At 36.6% G+C, this 19,293-nt stretch overlaps 1 protein-coding gene across 12 annotated transcripts in view; it reads right to left on the bottom strand.

The window, feature by feature from the left end:
* Positions 1-19,293, bottom strand: part of PTPRM (protein tyrosine phosphatase receptor type M) — a 441,163-nt gene that overhangs the window by 204,847 nt on the left and 217,023 nt on the right. For all 12 annotated transcript variants that reach the window (XM_064433927.1, XM_064433947.1, XM_064433884.1 and 9 more), the window contains 3 exons: positions 7,589-7,897; positions 4,368-4,477; positions 1,888-2,089 (listed from right to left, as the gene is read on the bottom strand). In XM_064433927.1, the coding sequence (XP_064289997.1) occupies positions 1,888-2,089; positions 4,368-4,477; positions 7,589-7,897 (621 nt within the window). The remainder of the gene's footprint in view (positions 1-1,887; positions 2,090-4,367; positions 4,478-7,588; positions 7,898-19,293) is intronic.

The following is a 19,293-nucleotide window of genomic DNA, read 5'->3' on the forward strand; positions in this document are numbered from 1 at the left end:
CCAGTACACAAGAGTTCTATTCAAAACACTTGACAGGAAATTCAAAGGTTTTTATTCAGAAGAAAATGCAGTCTAGAATTAGACAGAGTACAATGCAAAAATTGGTCAAGTTGCACCTAACCTGTTCTAAAAAACAGTGAAACCTTTCATCCAGAAATGTTCAGAAGTTCTGTTTCACATCTCTCCAAAATGGAGAACTTTGGCCACATGAAAGAGCCTCAAAGCTTTCCAGTGAGACAGTGAGATCACACCCAATAGCACTGCAAAGAGGGCTCCAAATTCAACAGCTATAATGCTAGTCGAACTTTTTAATGTCATTAAAAATACACAGATTTTGTTTCTACTTTAAATTCACCACAGATTGGTTTTAATTACTTATCGACAAGACATAAACACGTTTTGTTAGTACAGTAACTGAGGAAGCAATGAGAGAGTGGGGTGCAGAAAAGGCAGTTTGCAGAACCTTGCCACATGGAGATGTGGAGGTTTGCCTCACCCTCAAGCACTCCTGCCATGCTGGTTCCCATTAGTGAATTTTTGTTCATGACGCATCATTTTAGAAAACAACAATTTAAGATCCAGTACTATTCCAAAATGTCCAGATTCTCATGCACACTCAGTAGTCTCCATTCCTCATTTTAATAAAGGGTGTTCTCATCATCCTAACTCATAACAAGTTTTGCCGTGTCAGAGACTGATTTTTGACAGAGAAAATTTCTGCTTGGTATAGGAAAGGGGATGGAAAACAAACTCCATCTTTACTGATCAGTGTTGCTTTCATGTTTCTAACTAACTCATACAAAGTTAATTGTCTAACTTGAAAATTAACAACATTTTTGTTTCTCTACAAACAGCTGTGCTGGCAATAACTTCCACCTAGCATTAACTGTCCTCTCCTATTATAAGATAGCAGAAATCATTCTATTTCTGATAAAAAACTTGTCAGTTTTTTTTCAGTGAGGACAGAAAATGAGGGATGGGGGAGAAGTAAACAGAATGAGAGTAAAAGAAAAAGAAGATTTTGTACCCAAATGCTTTCTGGAAAGCCCAGTTGACCACAAATAGGTAAGGCAATTTTCTATAAATATTATCAAGGGGCCAGTTTATTATTGAACTGCCAGTTTAATTCTGAAGCAGACCGTAGAGAAGTGAAGAATAAAGGGATTTCAACCGTAACTTTGCAAAACATTTTGTCATGAATTACATAAGCATTTTGGAGGATGCAATAGTATTCCATCCCCTCAATGAAGTGTTTCTCTGCCGCAGGGGAGGGCTTGAAATATTGGTCAAGGATCTGCAGAAGTGACAGAGGCATGCTGCTGTTATCTAAAACCACCAGTCCTGATGTTCTTGTCTCATACAGTTGCATATCCACTTCAGTCCCCATGCCTGTTAGAACACAGGAAGCCTGGCAGCTAACTACAGTTTCTAAGTGAGCTCTAGATGTACAGCATCTCTGCTCTACTCTCGCTTGTTCATGGCTCATTAAAGAGATTTTCCAGCACTGTTACTGTTCTAATTTAGAATCATGTCAAGGCCGACTAAGCTCTGAATCAAACCCTCATCTTCAGGTCCAAAAAAACCCTATGCTAAATGTTGCAACTGCAGTTGGCACTGGCTGCAAACACGTAATCCACAGGAGTTTCTTGACTGATACGTTACAGTTGAGAACAGGAATTTCAAAATTCTAGCTAATATTTAAGCACTTGGAAGTTCTTCAGGGATGGTAATATATGTTACTTTGACATCTTCAGGGATGTCAAAGGGAAGAATATCTTCATATTCTTCCCTTTTTCAATTTGCTGCTTGTTGAATTCTAAAGAAGTAAACAACAAAAGAACTACCCAACTCATTATCATAAGAAAAAAATATTCTGTGATCAAGTACCTGATATTTTTGTTGTGAACTGATTTGTTATGGGAGGTCCGAAGCCTTTAGCTGTGCTGGCTCTGATGGTGAAAGAGTAGGTAGTGCCAGGATACAGTCCGAAAAACAGATAGTGCGTTTCATTTCCTAGCTTTGAGACTCGTCCACTTTGATTGGATAAATCTATTTCTGGGTCAAAGGAACTGACTGCCTTGTAGGTGATCTGCAAAAGAATAAGAAAGTTATAAACTGCCTTGAGCAGATGGACAGAGATTGCATCTTTATCCAGTAAACCCTTCTGATGTATGCGCTGTCAGACATTTTATGATAAGCTGTCTTACTCTCTTATACTCTTCAAATCCCAAATCCCAGGAAGGGGCACAGGAACTGAGTCGTAACTTGTATGAGTTATTACTTTTAGAGATACAGAGACTTAGAGGCAGCTAGATTACAACTCTGAAGGATGGGTTCAGGCTTACGTTAATTCCTTCAAGATGCTGCCTTTAACAGTGTCACATTTTGAATTCATCTTAATGTTGGTTTTGATCAGCACCAGTAGCAAAACTGAAACAGGTAAAAACTGAGAAGTGACCAAGAGGGAGTGCAGCCCCTCATTTCCAGCTGACTTTACTATAATTACACTTTGCCCTGAATGAGGTTATCTGTAAAAGATGATAAGGGCAGCTTAAGGCAAAATTTTCAGAAATTGGGTAAAGCTTCTATTTTAGTCTGAAGCTTAGATATTACAATTGCTAATTTGGATTTTTTCAGGTTATTATATTGTACCTAGGTCAAATTCTCATTTGGAGGGAAGAAAAGATAAATGTTAAGTAATATATGCAGTGTATATTGTATCCTCACTTCCTTCTTTGAGTCAAACAGTATTTTTAGTTTTCATTAGAAATGTTAATGTAAGTTCACAGTAAAACTTGATCCAGACTTCTTCTATTAATTACTGATTTATATGCACTGTAATGAGAATTTAAAAATATGAAAGACATTTAAAAATATGAAAGCCATTAAAAAAATAGAAAAGTAAAAATTATTCACCCCTCCTTTTTGCTTTTAAAGTTTCATTTTCATGAGAGTAAGTCCAAAACCCTTATTATATAAAGTGATAATTGACTTTTTTTTGCTAAACTTATTCAATATAATTTTAATTAAGAGGACCTGTAATACAGTATATAGACATATTCAAGTGTCAATGTTATACACCTTAAACACTTGCAATTTCCTAAAACCTCTGACCTAATGAAAATTGATTTTTATATGAGCCATCTAATATACATCAATGAAGTGCTGAAAATTAGTAATAAAAACTTTCGTGCTATTCAGATAAACCCCGACCTTATTACAGTAGATACAGGCATATCCTCTACAAATCCTCATCCATAAACTGAACTCAAAGTACCTTAAGGAGCACACAACTAACCCTTCTAATTCTATCAGATGACAGAAGATTAAACCACCAACTGTCTGAACTTTTATCAGTAAAGAAATTAAGGTAACATATTGCTCACATGAATCTCCCTATCTCAATACAGTTGATGGAGTCATGTGTGTGTACCCCTATAAGGATGAACTGTCTGGATACAGTGGGTGTACTCCTCAGCAGTGGAATTAGACAGGCAAGCATGCTCCTACATAGAAACCAGACCCACCACTGTGTGCTTCTATGCACATAGATCTAGCAACAGTAACAACATTAACACTTAATTAAAACATTCTGATCCCTGAACACAGACAACTGTCATGGTAGTTAGGAAGTTGTTAGCTTTACAAAAAATCAATTCATACTTTTTCATAACATTTTATCCTCTTACAATAAAGCAGTTTTCAAAACAGTATCAATAGGTTACCATTCAATTTAACTTTTCTTTTACACTGTATTTAGGTGGGTTTTTTTAAACAAAGCATTTCAATACCAATTTTGTAGTAAGGTCAGGTAAGAAGCTTAACAGTGATTACTGTCTGACAGCTTAATCTGTGCAGTCTTTTGTCAATTTTTCTAAGAGGTATTCAGGCAGAGCTTCCACATGAGAAAAATAAGTGATTTTTAGACATCTAACAACATACAATTTTGTTGAATTTACATTTTAAAAAAGCTAGATATTTTAAAATTATGCCTGCTTGTTTCTACTACAATAGGCTTCCTATAATGAGGCTTATCTAAATGTGACATTGACTGTAACCACTGTCTTATGTCTCTTAATTTTTTAACAAACTTGCTAAGATCTGTCTTTTGATGTTTTAAATATTTGATCTAGAGTACTAGATAGAATGCTGTATCACGGCTCTAGATACAGCAGGTTTCTTAAAGTTGGTAACTCGAGGACATGGTGGAGCGTAATTCACTCCTACATTATATTTATTTTTAAATGGCTACTGTTTTTAAAATGAAGTTAATTTTACATAAACTGTAAAAACATAATAATTTTTTTATGATTGTGCATTTTGGAAAAATCAAAACTAGACATAAAACATGGCAAATTTCTAGATACCTCATACAAAGTAATCACACCATATGTTTGCGCTGGCTCCCTCCACTGAAGAAAAATCTTCTCTTCAAAGGTACTCCCTTGAATGGATTCAAGCGGCACAGCACTTGGGACTAACAGATTAAAAAAAAAGAAGTGGTTTTAAGAAAAATCTCAGAAGGACATGCTCTGTTTAAATATTTGTACTGCTGAGGCATAAAAACCATCCCACCATAATTTCCCCAAAGACTGAAGCAAAGGCCAGGGTAGCTCAGGAGGAGAACGATTTATTTAACAAGACAGTGCCATTATGTGTCACCTTCAGAGTAAAAACGAATTAGGGAGCATCACACATTTCCTGTAAACCCCTACTGATAATTAAAAAATAGAACAAATCAACTTTTGATAAGGTAAAATATACACAGGTAAACAAAAGTAAACAAGTAAAATCTGCTTGTGATACCTACTTATCAACAGTGTTACTTCCCAAAGTAGAAAACATATTAAACATTTATATATGAAAATGGACAAACATTGAAAAAAAGGTACAGTTTCACAGAAAAGTTATATAGGAAAGATGAGCCATACTGCATTGAAAAGCAATGTTCAATGACAGTAGGCCTGAAAACCTACAAGAGGATGGACATAAGAAAAGTATGAAATAGTCGAAGTAAAAATCTGACATTATTAATTTTTCTTAAGTCTCTTAATGTAGGAGAAAAGACCTGTGAAGAGTCAGGGATGTCAGAAGTTTCTGATGAAAGGTGTGTAAACTGCTCTCAGGTGTTTCCTTGTGCTTCCCATTTGTTCTGCAACTATTGCCTTATCCACAAGACAATGCAATTTTTAGAGGAGACGTGTCAACAGCAAGTAGACCTATATCTGTGATTTTATTTTTTAACAACATTGGTAAAATAGAAAGAAAAAGCAAAAAAGAAAAAACTCCTGAAAAACACACACAGGACTGTTGTGAAGCAACAGGCATTATGGCGTTAGCACTTTGACACAAACTCCATGTGAAAATGCAATAGAAAGATTCACATAACATTTTCTACTTGCCACAGAAAGAAGGTGGAAGCCACTTGCTGCAGTCAAATAATTTCTCAGACCCTTTCCTGAGATTTACTCAAATGGTTAAAGAATAGAAAAATCTGCAAGCAAGACATTTGGTGACTCCTTCCTGGTTGGCACTTCTGGTACAGAACTTCCTCTATATTTCTGCTACAGAACTTCCTACTGTTCCAAGCTGTTGCTGTGGGAGTTTACAAGGTTTAAGGCTTTTTGATCACCTCTCCATAGCTATCCAGAGAGCTCCTTGCTCTACCAAGTAGAAGCTCCAAGGACACAGGTTCTGAACTGGCTTACCAGTCCTGTGTGCACCAGTACAATGACACCTTTAGGACAACCTTAATTCTGGGCATTAAACCTTGTTCCCAGGTAGGAGAACTGGAAAAACTAATTTAGAATAATGAGATTAATGATTTATGTATAAAGGGAGAGGAATAAATATAGTGTAAATAAGCTGGAAGTAGAGCAAAGCACTGTGATAACTTTTCAAATTATCTGAAGGTCATAAACCCTGAGCTGCTGTGCCATACAGGGCGGGTTGAAACACTGGCAGAGGTCACCTAGAGATGTACTCAAACTCAACTGTACAAGGCCTTGAGCAATCTGCTACCACATGATCTTCTGTGAGCAGAAGGCTGGGCTAAATGAGCTCTGGAAGTCCCTTGCAACCAACAAGATCATGTGATTTGAAAAATTATGATGATTATTTGGGTCAGGATACTCTATTGTTTAACATTCAGACTTATATACCTAATTGAACGTGTACAGTACACTAAAAAGTTGTAATTTTTTTCAAGGTATTCTCTCAGACAGTGACACTGGTTTTTAATAGGTCCTGAAATAACATGAAGTTCCAGAGGGAGAGGAAAAAGAAATTTTAGATAAAACACATAAACATCCCAGACAACAATAAGTTCTTTAGCGCTGTCATCCTAAAATTGAACCAAATTAAATTTAGAGGATGACAGCACAATTAATTCTAATTAAACATTTCTTTTTGTTAGCTGTGCTTTGCTGAAAATATTGCATTAGTAACTATATATTCCTAAATTGTTTCATTTATTCCCTCATATATTTTGATTAGACATTAGTACTACATAAAACTAATACAGCATGTATTAAATAATTTAACAGGCTTAAATGACAGACTTCAAGCATTTATTATAAAAGGAGCTCATCACTGCTGAAGTTTTTACTAGAAATATTTCCATCACATTTTAAGGAAATCTATCATTGATCAGGAAGAAAATACAAATCCATTCCTATTCAGATTTCAGATGACAAAAATGAAGGTGGACAGATCTGTGATAAAAAGCAATGCCAAGTCATTTGACAAGATTCCTTTGAACTGTATGCATTTAAAAGAACCAAAACCAAGGTCAAAAAAATCTAAGGTACATTTGTAAGGGGCTATATATCAGCACAGAGTATTCTGGAAAGGTGAAACTGATTCCTGGTGCATGACCAATTCAAGAAGGAAGTTGCATTATGGTATTGCAGCTAACAGAGCTGCTCTGCACGTGTAATCAAAATAATATCACAGAAGACTTGGGAGGATGGTATAACCTTTTCATGCAACATTATTAGAGCATTGCAGAGACACATTACCCAATTCTGCTGCCTCTGCCTCAAAAAGGACATTAGCTAATTACATTATTTATTATATTATTATTAATAAAAATAGAATATTTTTAAAAAAGATATCTGAAAACCGCATGGGAGTTGAAAATTATTAAAAGGAAGGGAATATCTGTTTATTTCAATGCCTGCATATGGAATATAGTGTCTGAATTAGCAACTAACAGTGTCTAGTAGTTAGAAGGCCAAAGACAGAGAAACTGAAACTGTAAATTAAGAACAAATATTTAGTGCAGAGCACATCACTCAGTAGAGGAACTTTCATGAGGATAGTGCTGACAATCACCTGGAATTTCTTCAAACCAATACTGGAACTTCAGAGAGGCAGAACACAGTTCAAGCAGAAGGTACAAGTCTAAGAATGAAATGATTAAACTGTCATGGGATGTTACAGGTTATGTGAAAGATGACTCTAATAATGGAGCTTTACTAAAATTGGTGAGGTTGGTGGGAAGTCTGTTACTGATTTTAGTGAGACTTATACAGAAAATTTATACTATCAGGTCATGTACCATGTGTATGTAAATACAAAAACTCACCATCTTCATCAGTTTGCACTACAAGTTCTTGGCTTTCTTTCCGTCCTTCAGGATTCATCAGCACTAATTTGATGCTGACATTTGTGTAGGGTGACAGGTTGGTGATGGTGTGCTGGGGATGTGAACTTTCTGTATCCCAGCTGACTTCCTCTCTTACTTGCTCCTGTCCTCCAGCCTGGTAGCGGTAGTGGACGGTGAGGTTGTAGCGATGGCACCGTGTGACATTATATCCAAAGGGCTCCCAGCAAATAGTGATCTGCCTAGATTTGATCTCCACAACCTCCAGTCTTCGGGGCCCACGCATGGGATCTGCAAAATTACCAACGCAATTCTGGTGTGATTACTTATTCACATTAGATCAGTGATGTGAGAAAGAAGTCATACAGTTCTACACATATGCCAGACGAGCAGAAACAGAAATCCAATGCTGTACAGAATCACAGTATAACAGAAGTATAGTCTCTGCAAAAGCAGGGAAAAATGGAGAAATGAGTGAGAAGTGTCTACTAAAAATGAAGAGCAAACAATACACTACAAGGCTCTTATGATTCAACTCAAATTGCATGATACAGCTGAAATGACACTGTTTAACCTACTGGTTGCTTGCAAAAAGTAAGCATGTTCAATTTATTTTGCACAAGTTATTCGTACTAACACTTTTAGAGCAAAAACCTGCACAAAACAAGTATCTAAAAGGAAAATGTAATTTCAGAGTAAACTTGCAAATATATGTTGATTTTCTTGCAGGACTGTTTATACAAAGGCTAGATGGTTCTTCTTTAAGCTATTTTTTATTCATTTGTTTTTAAGTTAGATTGAGAATGCAATTACTCAATCTCTATTTGTCCAGGACATTAAGTTAATATTCCAATTTCTTTCAAATAGACTATAGGGTTTTTTCCACAAAAACATTAGCTGTTAATAGTGCAAATACCTCAATTTGTTATAGTGGTTTAGCAAAGATACAAAATAAACAAGATATTCTTCTGCATCTGTGCTTTTCTAGAGATCTCCCAGTTGAAAATGAGCCATCAATCAAAACTACAAAAATATATACACAAGCACCAGAGATTGTGGTCAATAAACTTAGATTTTCTTCAATCCTACTGGTCACAGCAACTGAGAGAGAAAAGTGAATTAAAATTTCCACCATATTACAGCAGAACCAGTGAGCTGTCACCCCCCCCCCATATTTTCAAAACACTGTCATTAACAGAGCTATTATACACATTTAGCAATAATCTGGGTTTTTTTTCATATTTGAGTCCTCAAGAAGATTAAAGACAATGTCAGGTTTTATCCACTGCTTCACTAGTTAAACACTTAGAAGACTTTTAATGAGTTAGAAGACTCTTATACGTAAACAAATTAATATGCATCTTCCTCCTTTTATGTTTATTAATCAACATGTCTTCACTAGGAATGTTCTAAACAATTTACACAGGATTTCATCTTTTTACTTTTTAACATAATCCCTGCATGCTTGAAATATTTGTTCAAAGATGTTATTCATCTTAACTCCTTGAAGAAAAGGTGTTAAGAAATTGCTTGTTCTAACATCTACAAAGCAGGCTATTTTTTTCCCTTTTAAATCATCCAGCTGCTTTTTAATTTTTTTAAATTAATTTTCACTGTCAAACAATGTTGATAATCAGTATAAAATATTTTGCAATTGGTGAAAAAATGGAAAAACAAACCAAATTCTAATCCTGGTCTCCTTTCTAGCAACTTGACTGAGAGGTAAAAATGTCCCTACTAAGCATAAATTGCCATAGAGCCATTTATCTGCTTCCATGCTCAGGCATCCCAGCTACAAGAAATCTGGCATCTGGGGGCTTTGCCACACTTCTATTGCTACAACCATTTAAATTAATATGAAGCAAACCTCAAGGACTGGCATACGGACTCGATAACTTCCTAAACTTTACTTCTGGTAGTTCAGACATAAACTTCATGGAAAATAAGTTTTCCTGTTTTGGTTTTTAATTTCATTCCAGCTTCTAAGAATTTCTTGTTTTAGGTGAGATGATGAATAGCGAAGGACATTTGAGAGGTATTGTATAACTGTAATTGTATCTGAGTGGGTTAAATAGAAATAAAAAAACCAACAAAATTGAGGTGACCCTGACATACAACATTAAACAACTGAACAAAGCTCCTGGCTGCAAGAATATGGAACAGCCTGCTTAGTTCCTCAGTGGGCACATCAGAAAATTCACAGGGGAGCTGAGAAATCATTTTATTAGAGACATAAACCTAATTCATAGCATTTTAGAAGAGAAATTGAGTGGCTGTACAAAATACCTGGATCAAAACCTATCCAAGATTTCTGCCCAGGAGGAAGGTATTCTTATGTCATGTTACCTTTATAAAAAGTACAAGCTAGCCCTCTAGTTAAATCTATGAGAATGACAGATACATTTTCACCTCCAACAAAAGAGACAAGGGAAAGAAGAGTTTAGACTGTAAAAGAGGGAGACAATACAGCTTCCCTTGATATTCAAAAGACAAAGCTCATCGGACGAGGCCAATACCCTGGTTGCTTTGGCTCCTGACTTGATTCTATAACTCATAGCATCAGACAGGTACACAGCTCATATATATTTTTCCTACCATTCATTCAGAGATTACGCAACTAAGAGGGCCCTAATGAACCCTGTAGTTAATGAGTGCTTTAACAGCCCTACTTTTAACTAGAAAAGAAAAAAGGCAAAGGTAACAACGGACTTTTGGGATTAAAAAAGCCCTGTGGCTCAAAAGAGCCCCGAAAACAGCAGTTAGTGCAACAAAAGCTAGAAAACTAAGTTTCCATTTGATCAATTTAGCAACTAAATTGAATTTCGCTGGTGGTAAAACTGTATACGACAGAGGAAATATTTCACAGAATAAAATCACAGAATCATCAAGGTTGAAAGAGATCTTTAACATCATGAAGTCCACCTGCCAACACAGCACTGTCACTGTAACCCCACAACCACCAAACCACCTTACCCAGTGCTAGATCCACATTCCTCAAGCACCTCTAAGGATTGTCACTCCCAACACTTCCCTGCACAACCCATTCTGATGCCTGACCACCCTAACTGTGAAAAAAAAAAAATCTGATTATCTGTGGCTGTCTGTCTGTCTATCTATCTGTCTTTAATGCAATATGGGTCTGAGAGCACAGTACATCACCTCTGATATACTGGAAGGTATACACTCTTCATCAGAAAGGACACAGGATACTTGGGGAAAAGAAACTGCTAAGCTGCACTAAAAAAAAAATGACAGCTAATAACTGTGATTTAAAAGGGAAAGCTGAATTAATTACTAGAGCATGATGACTTAATTTACTTGATTTTATTTTCTGAAGGATTTATCACTTTCCCAACTTTGGTGAAGTTGGTGAGTTCCCAACTGTAAGTGAAGAAGTAGGCATCCTTCAGGGATGCTGCTATTGTGCTCATGAGACTTGCACTAACTATCCCTGTGAAGTGGAAGGCTGTCATCCTAGCAATGAAATGTTGTCGTTACCTTGCACTAGGTAAGGTAAGTGATAGCTACATAGAGAAGTGTCATTTCACAGTGCTGCTGATCACAGCTGAAATCACACCTTTTAGAGCAGAAGAATAAGGAGCTGAACACATCGCATATACAACATGTGTACTTCATAGCACAAGTGCTATTTGCTGAGCCTTTGCCTCCTCCTTACTTGGTAAATGGCCACCGGCAGAGGCTACACAGCCAGATCTCTCCACCCACTGCAGTTTTCTAAGTGAACTAAGCCCCTCCTGCTCCTCGGTACTCCAGCTATTATCTTACACCTTACTGGTACAAATCATGAGGCAAATGGGGAAAATGAGGCCGCCCGATTCGTAAGGGAAGAGGTTTTCCTCCCAAAGGAGCACACTGCCTGTCAAGCCTGAAGCTTAGCCAGGTAGCTCTTTACCCATTCCCCTGCTGCTGCCTGCAGCATTTTTCATACTGCTCTCCTGCCGGGTTCAGCAGGGAATCAGGCAGTGAGTTCTGACAGTTGCAGCTCTGACCTGAGGGACCAGCAAGCCTGGTTCTAGCCCCTGGCACTTTAGCATCCCATTTAATTGGTGATCTTGGCTCCTTCTCTGCTCCACTCTGTTTTCCTGAGAATATGGAGCACAGACTGACAGACAGGATCAATTTCCCTTGGAGCTGCAATTCACAGCTCATTTCTCTGGAACTTCACTCTTTACCTTTTACCACAAGTACAATGCTTTTTCAGAAACTCAATTTCAGAATCACAGAGACATTTAGGTGTATTTTTAGCATCCTGTCATTGACCATCAAAACTTGTGTTTAAGATGAAAACTCAAGGTTGGAAGTTTTGTCTTTTCATCACAGCCTGCACAGACCTACTGAGATAAGAACAAGAAAGGAATGGCAGGGTGATATTTCTGCCAATCCATGGTACTCCAGTAGCTGCAGACATCTTGCCTGTGTTAGATACTATTTGAAAGGCATCTAACAATAGGAATTAAGAATTTATTTCTTGTTGAGTTGAGGCAAACTATTAGTGGAGTTTAGCTATGCAACAACTCTCAGGACTGAAAATTTCAGGTCAGACTCTATTGTCCTCCCGCACAGGAAGCACAGGATAGACAAAACAGGAAAATAAACAAATATACTATGAGAACTGAATATTTAAGATATTAACCACAAAATAGCTTTTAAAAACATAATAGTTAATTAATGATAATTAAAAGTAAAGGCTTCACAGATTGCCTAAGCAGTCTTGCTCCTATCACTTAACATATTTTCACATCAATTCCCTCTGAGTAAAGTGGGAGCCACAGTACTCAGCATCAGTATCTGGTGGTGTCACAGAGAATTTCATGAATGCCTGCAAGGAATTTGCATGTTACAGTGGTGGAGATCACCTAGAGGGGTGGCCTGTGAGCCAGCTGCTATTAAAGTAACAACATTTGGTTTGTTTCTAGAAAACAAATCTCCAAATCTCCATGTTTGTCTACATCTAGTCAATGCCAAAAAAGGAATATAGGTAAAATAATGAGTCAATGCCAAAAAATAATATAGGTGAAATAATTTGTTTGGCTTGTCCTCATTTGATTTGAAATCTAATTTACACATGACTACTAACAATTTGAGGTTGTTTGCAAACTTGCTAAGACAGTTCTGTAAAAGATCACATTCAACTGTGATGGTGTGATTTTTACATTGTTATTATTTTTCATATGAGTTCTTCAACAACAGATTGAATTTAAAACGAGCTCTTCTTTGCTCCAAATGCCACATGATTTATCTGATCTGATAACGGATCAGGGTTTTTCGAATTCCAGTTTGCCAAAAACTGAGGAATGCAGTTGACGAAAGAAACAATGAACAAGATTTTGGGTGGTGCAATTTCACAGTTTTTTAACACATTTTTATTTCAGTCAGATTTGTTAATACAAAGAACGGCTTTGTAGTTAGGATTAGAGGAAGAAAAAGAACACTTTAACCACATGATTTTTCATACTGCCCATTATTTGAGTTATAAAAGAAAGTATTCAAACAAAGAGAGGGCAAACAAAGAAACAAAGGGACAAATGACTCATGAACAGACTCAAAATCCTAATATGATGATGATGGTGTGATTGTACTGCCTAGTCCCACTATTTCAAAATGAAAACAAAGACTAAGCTGCCTTTGTGCACAAAACTGTTGGAAGATCCAGAAACAACCTTTGAGTTAAGAGCAGCACATTAGAGGTCGGTCATTTTACTCATCTAAGAGCACAGCATGTTCAGGAAACAACCAAAAATGTTAAAAACCAGCACAGAATAATTGCAAATTTTTGAAACACTGGTGTCATACGAAATATATCTACTTGCTGTTATGGAGCAGCCACGGACATTGACAGCAACAGTTACTACCATTATTCAGGTAAAAGAATTCAGGCAAAAGACCAAAGAAGATACCCAGCATCTCCTGGAAAGATTCCAAATAATTGTATTTAAATTTCTTACCAATATTTCATAATACTAACTGATAACATTTCCAAAAGAATATGTTTCTACTTCTGCAAAACCAGATGCCTCCTGCAGAAAAGCAGCACTTTTATCAGCCCCTGACACTTTAAAAAATGTTGGGATGCAAGACCTGCAGAGTTTTACCACTAATGAAAGAAAGGACAATGAGACAACAAAACTGAAATGGTAGTCACCTGCAATGCCACAGAGGAAGGAATAATCAGGTTTTCTTATACATATATATATAAAATATATGCTGAAAGCTAGACTAAGAATGTTTGTGACAATTCTGGGCAAAATGGCTTCTTTTTCATTGTATTATTTTTAGAAAGATTGTCGTGTTCTTGATTATATTCTTTCAGTTATATTATTTTGTCTTCCACAGTCACAATGGCAGTGAAAGAAGATGAACAGAAGGATGTGCATGCTCTAAAGTCAGTGTACTAGCTTTGAGCAGCAGCCTGTGGGGATCCTTCTGCACCCTCACTATTGCAGACTTAAGAGCATTGAGAAGCAGGAAGAAGCCTCCTGCAAACATTTCCCTCAGCACCTTTACTGTCATGATCAGCATGCACAGTGCCACAATAGAGAGAACATATCAACAGGACTGGACTGAAGTAAAAAAAAAATCTCAGTGCACCTGCTACCACAGATAGTTTTATTTCTCTGGACTAAAACACTTTCCATCATCTGAGAACTAGAAGATTCACATTTAGAGCATGTGCCCATACTCAGCCTCTATTTCCTGGTCAAGACACCAACAGTCTACCAGCTGAAAGAGAAAAGCCAGCATTTCCCAAAGCATCTCCCAAACTTCTGTGCTGCCAGAATATTGCAACTAATACCATTCTTCTTCAGCATGGAACCAGATGCAAGACCATGCTTCCACTCATTTTACTATATATACTCTAAGTATTGTTTAGGTAAACCTTGTGTATCAGGCATCAAGTATGACAAAAGCATGTTGTCCCAGTTTATATCCAAAGAAACTCAAAATCAGAAGAAATTGAATTGCCTGCTGAAGGCTGCAGTTCATCAGTAAAAGCCACAGTTCTAGTTCTCAGTCTCATTTCCAACCCATTAGAACACAACACTGAAATGTGCTTTTTTTCCTCTGTACTTTGTGGACAGAAGAAGTAAGTTCCAAAATGTGTGACATCAGGAAAAAAAAAAAAATACTCACAAGCTCACAGCAACAAAATGAATAGGCCAAGTTCTTACAATAAGACAGCTTGAATCCTCACTAACTTCACAAATTCAAATGTGAGATATAGCGGAAGTCTACTTTTACCAGGAAGTATCCTGAATACTAGCATCACATAATCACTAAGAGAATTTTTTCTGTGCTGTTTCTAGATGAGACACAAGCTAAGATACAGGAATTGTTGGGAGAGAACCATAATATTTAGCCAGCTAGAGAAGATTAATGGAGAACAAATTCTAACAAGCATCTAAGGAATCAGCTCACTGCTTACAAAAAGTAAGTGTAGCTGTTGCTTGAAACCAGATCAGGAATTTTATTTAAGCTTTTAGTAATATATTATAACAAACACTTGACACACAAACATGAATGAGTTATGAAATCATGCATGAGAAATTTTCTTAACTTTTTATCTCTTCTCCAATTCATGGCTACACATATTCCATGAGGCCTATGTCTTCAGGCTGACATTCACAGCAGCAAAATATATTGGTCTAATCATCAATAACGCCCTTTTAATCATTCATTACATCCTTTTAAAGGCAGTAACATTTTGAAGTGTTGGTTTCTATACAGTATTTTCTTTCAAGAGAGGGCTGATATGAAAAGTTCACTTTATAGTAAAACATAAATCTGAACCCATGTAAATTGAATCTAATATTTCTTTATGTTGTCATTTTATAGGTATACTCTGAATGGTAAATCATTTAAATTCTAATACATTTAAATAAGGTATGAGAAAAACCATCATTTGATATATTTTTGTCAAATTACCTACATTACATGATTACTCCTCCACAATCAAAATCAGATTTGAAGTATGAATGATACAAACAAGATTACATTCCAAATCTGCAACACAGATTTTAGTTGCTTGTTTAAAATGACATACCTAGCTATTCAGTAATCACTTTATAATAACCCCTTTCATTTCTAAATCTTCTTAGCCATCAGCCACTAGTGAGGAAAATGCTGGCAGTGGTTTTTACAACTACACATTAGTTTTATATTTCATGACAAGCTAATTCTACAGAGTTTGAAAGACAGACAAGCGTGTGTTCTTAAGATATTCTTTCTTTTGCATGAAGAAAGAACACATCTAACTGAGGAATGAAAAATAAAGAGTGCAGACATATACTTTCCACTTCATACGCATGGCAGTAACAATTTATCCCAACTTCACCCCAGGAACTGCCATGAATATGTAAATCAAGAATTAAAAGGTGGTGACAAATAACTCGGAAGAATTACCATGGCGAGATGGCAAATAAAGTGCCTATTTCTGATAGAAGGTACCTTTGGTAGATCTACCTTTGATAGATGCTGGATCAGAATGATTTTTGAGAAAAACTGAAGTCAAATGAGCTGTGATGCATATACTGTCCCTCTCAATTGAATCTATCTCAGGCATTTAAATTTAACCCTTTGACTGAGTTACCACAGGACTGCTTTACAGTGTCTTTATTGCCCTTTTCTATCACTTCTCCATTAACACAGCACGTCATCATCTGCTGATCTGACACAGACACATTTAGGCAGACATGCACCTCCACACCTGTGGCACCCTTCAGAAGCAGGCACAGACTTTCAGACCAGTTTATACAAAATGCAGATCAGATGCTGCCCATATTTGAGAAGATGCAGGCAACACAAAGGAAGCAGAAGGCCTGAGGAATTGCTTTTGTGGCCACCTCCTTCACACATTTATCACAAGACACAAATGTGTTCAGTGAACATAAAACCATCTGGTTTCCTGGGTCAATACATAAAGTTTCAGATGTATTGAGGAATGGTGCAGATGGATGCCTCATAAATGAGAACAACAGACACAATTTGACCACACACTGTAAACAGGGGAAAGCACATTAATGCAATACACACTCTTCTATTCGCTGCTCAAAAAATGGGAATCCAGGAGAACTTTATAGACATTTAGAAGTTACAGTGTGAGGGAAGAATCCAGAAGAATTTTTCTATCTCATTCTCCTAAAAATGGCTGGAATACATCTAGGGCATTGTAAGGTGGTAAACCATTGTCTCCATAAACTAACAAGGTACATGTATTTTTACAGTGCCCCAATAACCTTCTGACTGTGACTAATATTAATGGCAAAGTCATACACTGTTGCTCTGATGTGTGACAGATTAGCACGCTCAAACTCCTTACATTTTATGGTACAGCTGCTTGAGTAACCCCTAAAGCCAACCAGAGAAAAGATAAACCATTGTGTAAATTAGTGAAGGTTTCAGCTGTTCAATACCTGCCCTGAAAGTAGAAGCCCAGAGACTGTTTATTATGTTGCACAAAAGAATAAATGGGCAATGCTGTTTCACAGATCAGTCAGAGTAAGATGTAGAAGCGTGTTCTGGTTATCACTGTGGCCTATTGCCACTGACAAATCACATTACCTCAGAGCTGTTACATACAGCAGTGGTAGCTAAATTGGGGATTGAAAACAGAACCTAAATTGAACCTTGATGACAGGACAACATGGTCATATAAATCTACGTAAAAGAGAAAATGCCACCAATCAATGTTACTCATCTAAAAAGAGTATTTACCATTCTTTCTAATCTGACATGTGCAATGAACTTTAACCAAATGATGTACAGTGAGATCAGTTCTGACAAATAACTCTCAAATGCATAAACCTGATAAATGAATCAGATTCTCTCTAACAACTAGTAAAAGAAACTTTGAGCTTACATACATGTCAAAGGGGAACAGAATATTCCGTCTTCCTACTACACTATGATGTGCTAACTACTATAAACATGTAAGAACTGCAAAGTTGATAAGATCATCTGTTTAATTTGTGACAAGACTCACTTCCTGAAAGAATCTTCTATGTATTTGTAACTCAGTCTGGATAGATGTCTTCATGTTAGGTCCATCCTCAGGACTTTTACAGGAGCTTCATCCAAACCCAAGCAATACTGAGTAATTTAAGATGTAAGATTTTTTTTAACCACTATCTCAAACGTCATCTTTGTCTTTGATACTGTCACTAACTAAAACATTTGGTTTCAGTATCAGTTGCAACATTCAACTATACATAGTATTTTGTAAATTGAAGTTTTTGAAAAGTCCCTACATTAAGAGGATACACTCTTGATTTATTGGTTGAATATATTCAATCCTTTTTTCCTGCTACATCTAGAAGATACTTCAAGAAATCCCACACATTGCTCCCTCTCTGGTAGATGTCTTTGAATTTCTCTGTGACAGATCAAGAAGTTATTCACCTTCTCTGCTATGCCACTCCCCATAAAAAGCAAACATAAGAAACTATGCTTGCTGAGAAAATGAATTTATATTGTTATACTGAAGCATGAACCACAGAAGAAATCAGCCTATCATTATTAATGATACATTTTAGTAAGAAAATAAACAGCCAGTGGAGGAAAAAGGAGAACATTTGGGAAAAAGGGGGTGTACTAGATGGTGAACTGCCTCGAAGTTAATTATTTTTAAGATTTAACAGAGTCCTAAAACTCCCACAAAAACGTATATGCCTGGGAATTTGATATCTGTCTCATTACAGAAATATATGATAAAAGAATACGGATAAACAAACACAAGCATGGAATGAAGATGAATGTAAGAAAATAAATATGCTTTTGTGTAATGTGCATCACATATTAGTCAAGCCTGTGTTGTTTATTTCCTTTAAACCATGCTTTATTTCCATACATGATCTTGAGCCTGTTTATTTCCTTTCTCTAGTCCTAAAGATTAAACATTTATCAGGACTACATTTCCCTCTGTTGCCTCCAGCATCCCTTGCTTTAAACTCTACACGTCACTTTGCATTTGGCTATGTCCTTTTGCTTCCTTCCCCTCCTCTAAACTTGGTCCTGTCAAATGGATTAAAGAACCTGTGCATTTATGCCAGAACCATAACTGACGTGGAAGAGCACAAAGCAGCCATCAAATATTCAGGATAGCAGAGGTGATGGGAGGTTGCTAAAGTACCTGTGAACATGAGCAAAGGAGAGGGGCCAGGAGCAGGTTACAGTTTCACTGGTCCAAGACAGGCAGTTGCTCTTCTGTTGAGACAGAACCAGATCACTCAGGAGCCCTGGATCACAATTTTACCACACAACCCAAGCAAAACAGAGTAAAAGTGCACCAGATATAAGATGGTGTGACAAATTACAGAACTGCATATGACAGCAATTAAATAAATCTGAAAACTACCTAATTCTATCACCAATGACTTGGAATTCAAAGTCCATTAAGCACTGTTTTTTTCCAATTGAACTGAACTAATGGAAAGCAGTTCCTATGCTGAGAAAGGTCATACACCAAGTAATAAAAAACAAGTACTGTACAGTCACTATTCGTAAGCTACTCTAATTTGAATTTATAAATTGATGACATCTGTTATAAATCATGCAGTTTTCTTCCAAGCACAAAAATTTCTCATTTCCAGCTTTGCCCTGTCTTTATCACAATTATGAAACTGAAAAATTCAGGATAATAAGTTATATAGAGTTTGTGAAGTGCTCAGAGT

This window comes from Passer domesticus, chromosome 1 (assembly GCF_036417665.1).
Source record: "Passer domesticus isolate bPasDom1 chromosome 1, bPasDom1.hap1, whole genome shotgun sequence".
Taxonomy (NCBI): domain Eukaryota; kingdom Metazoa; phylum Chordata; class Aves; order Passeriformes; family Passeridae; genus Passer; species Passer domesticus.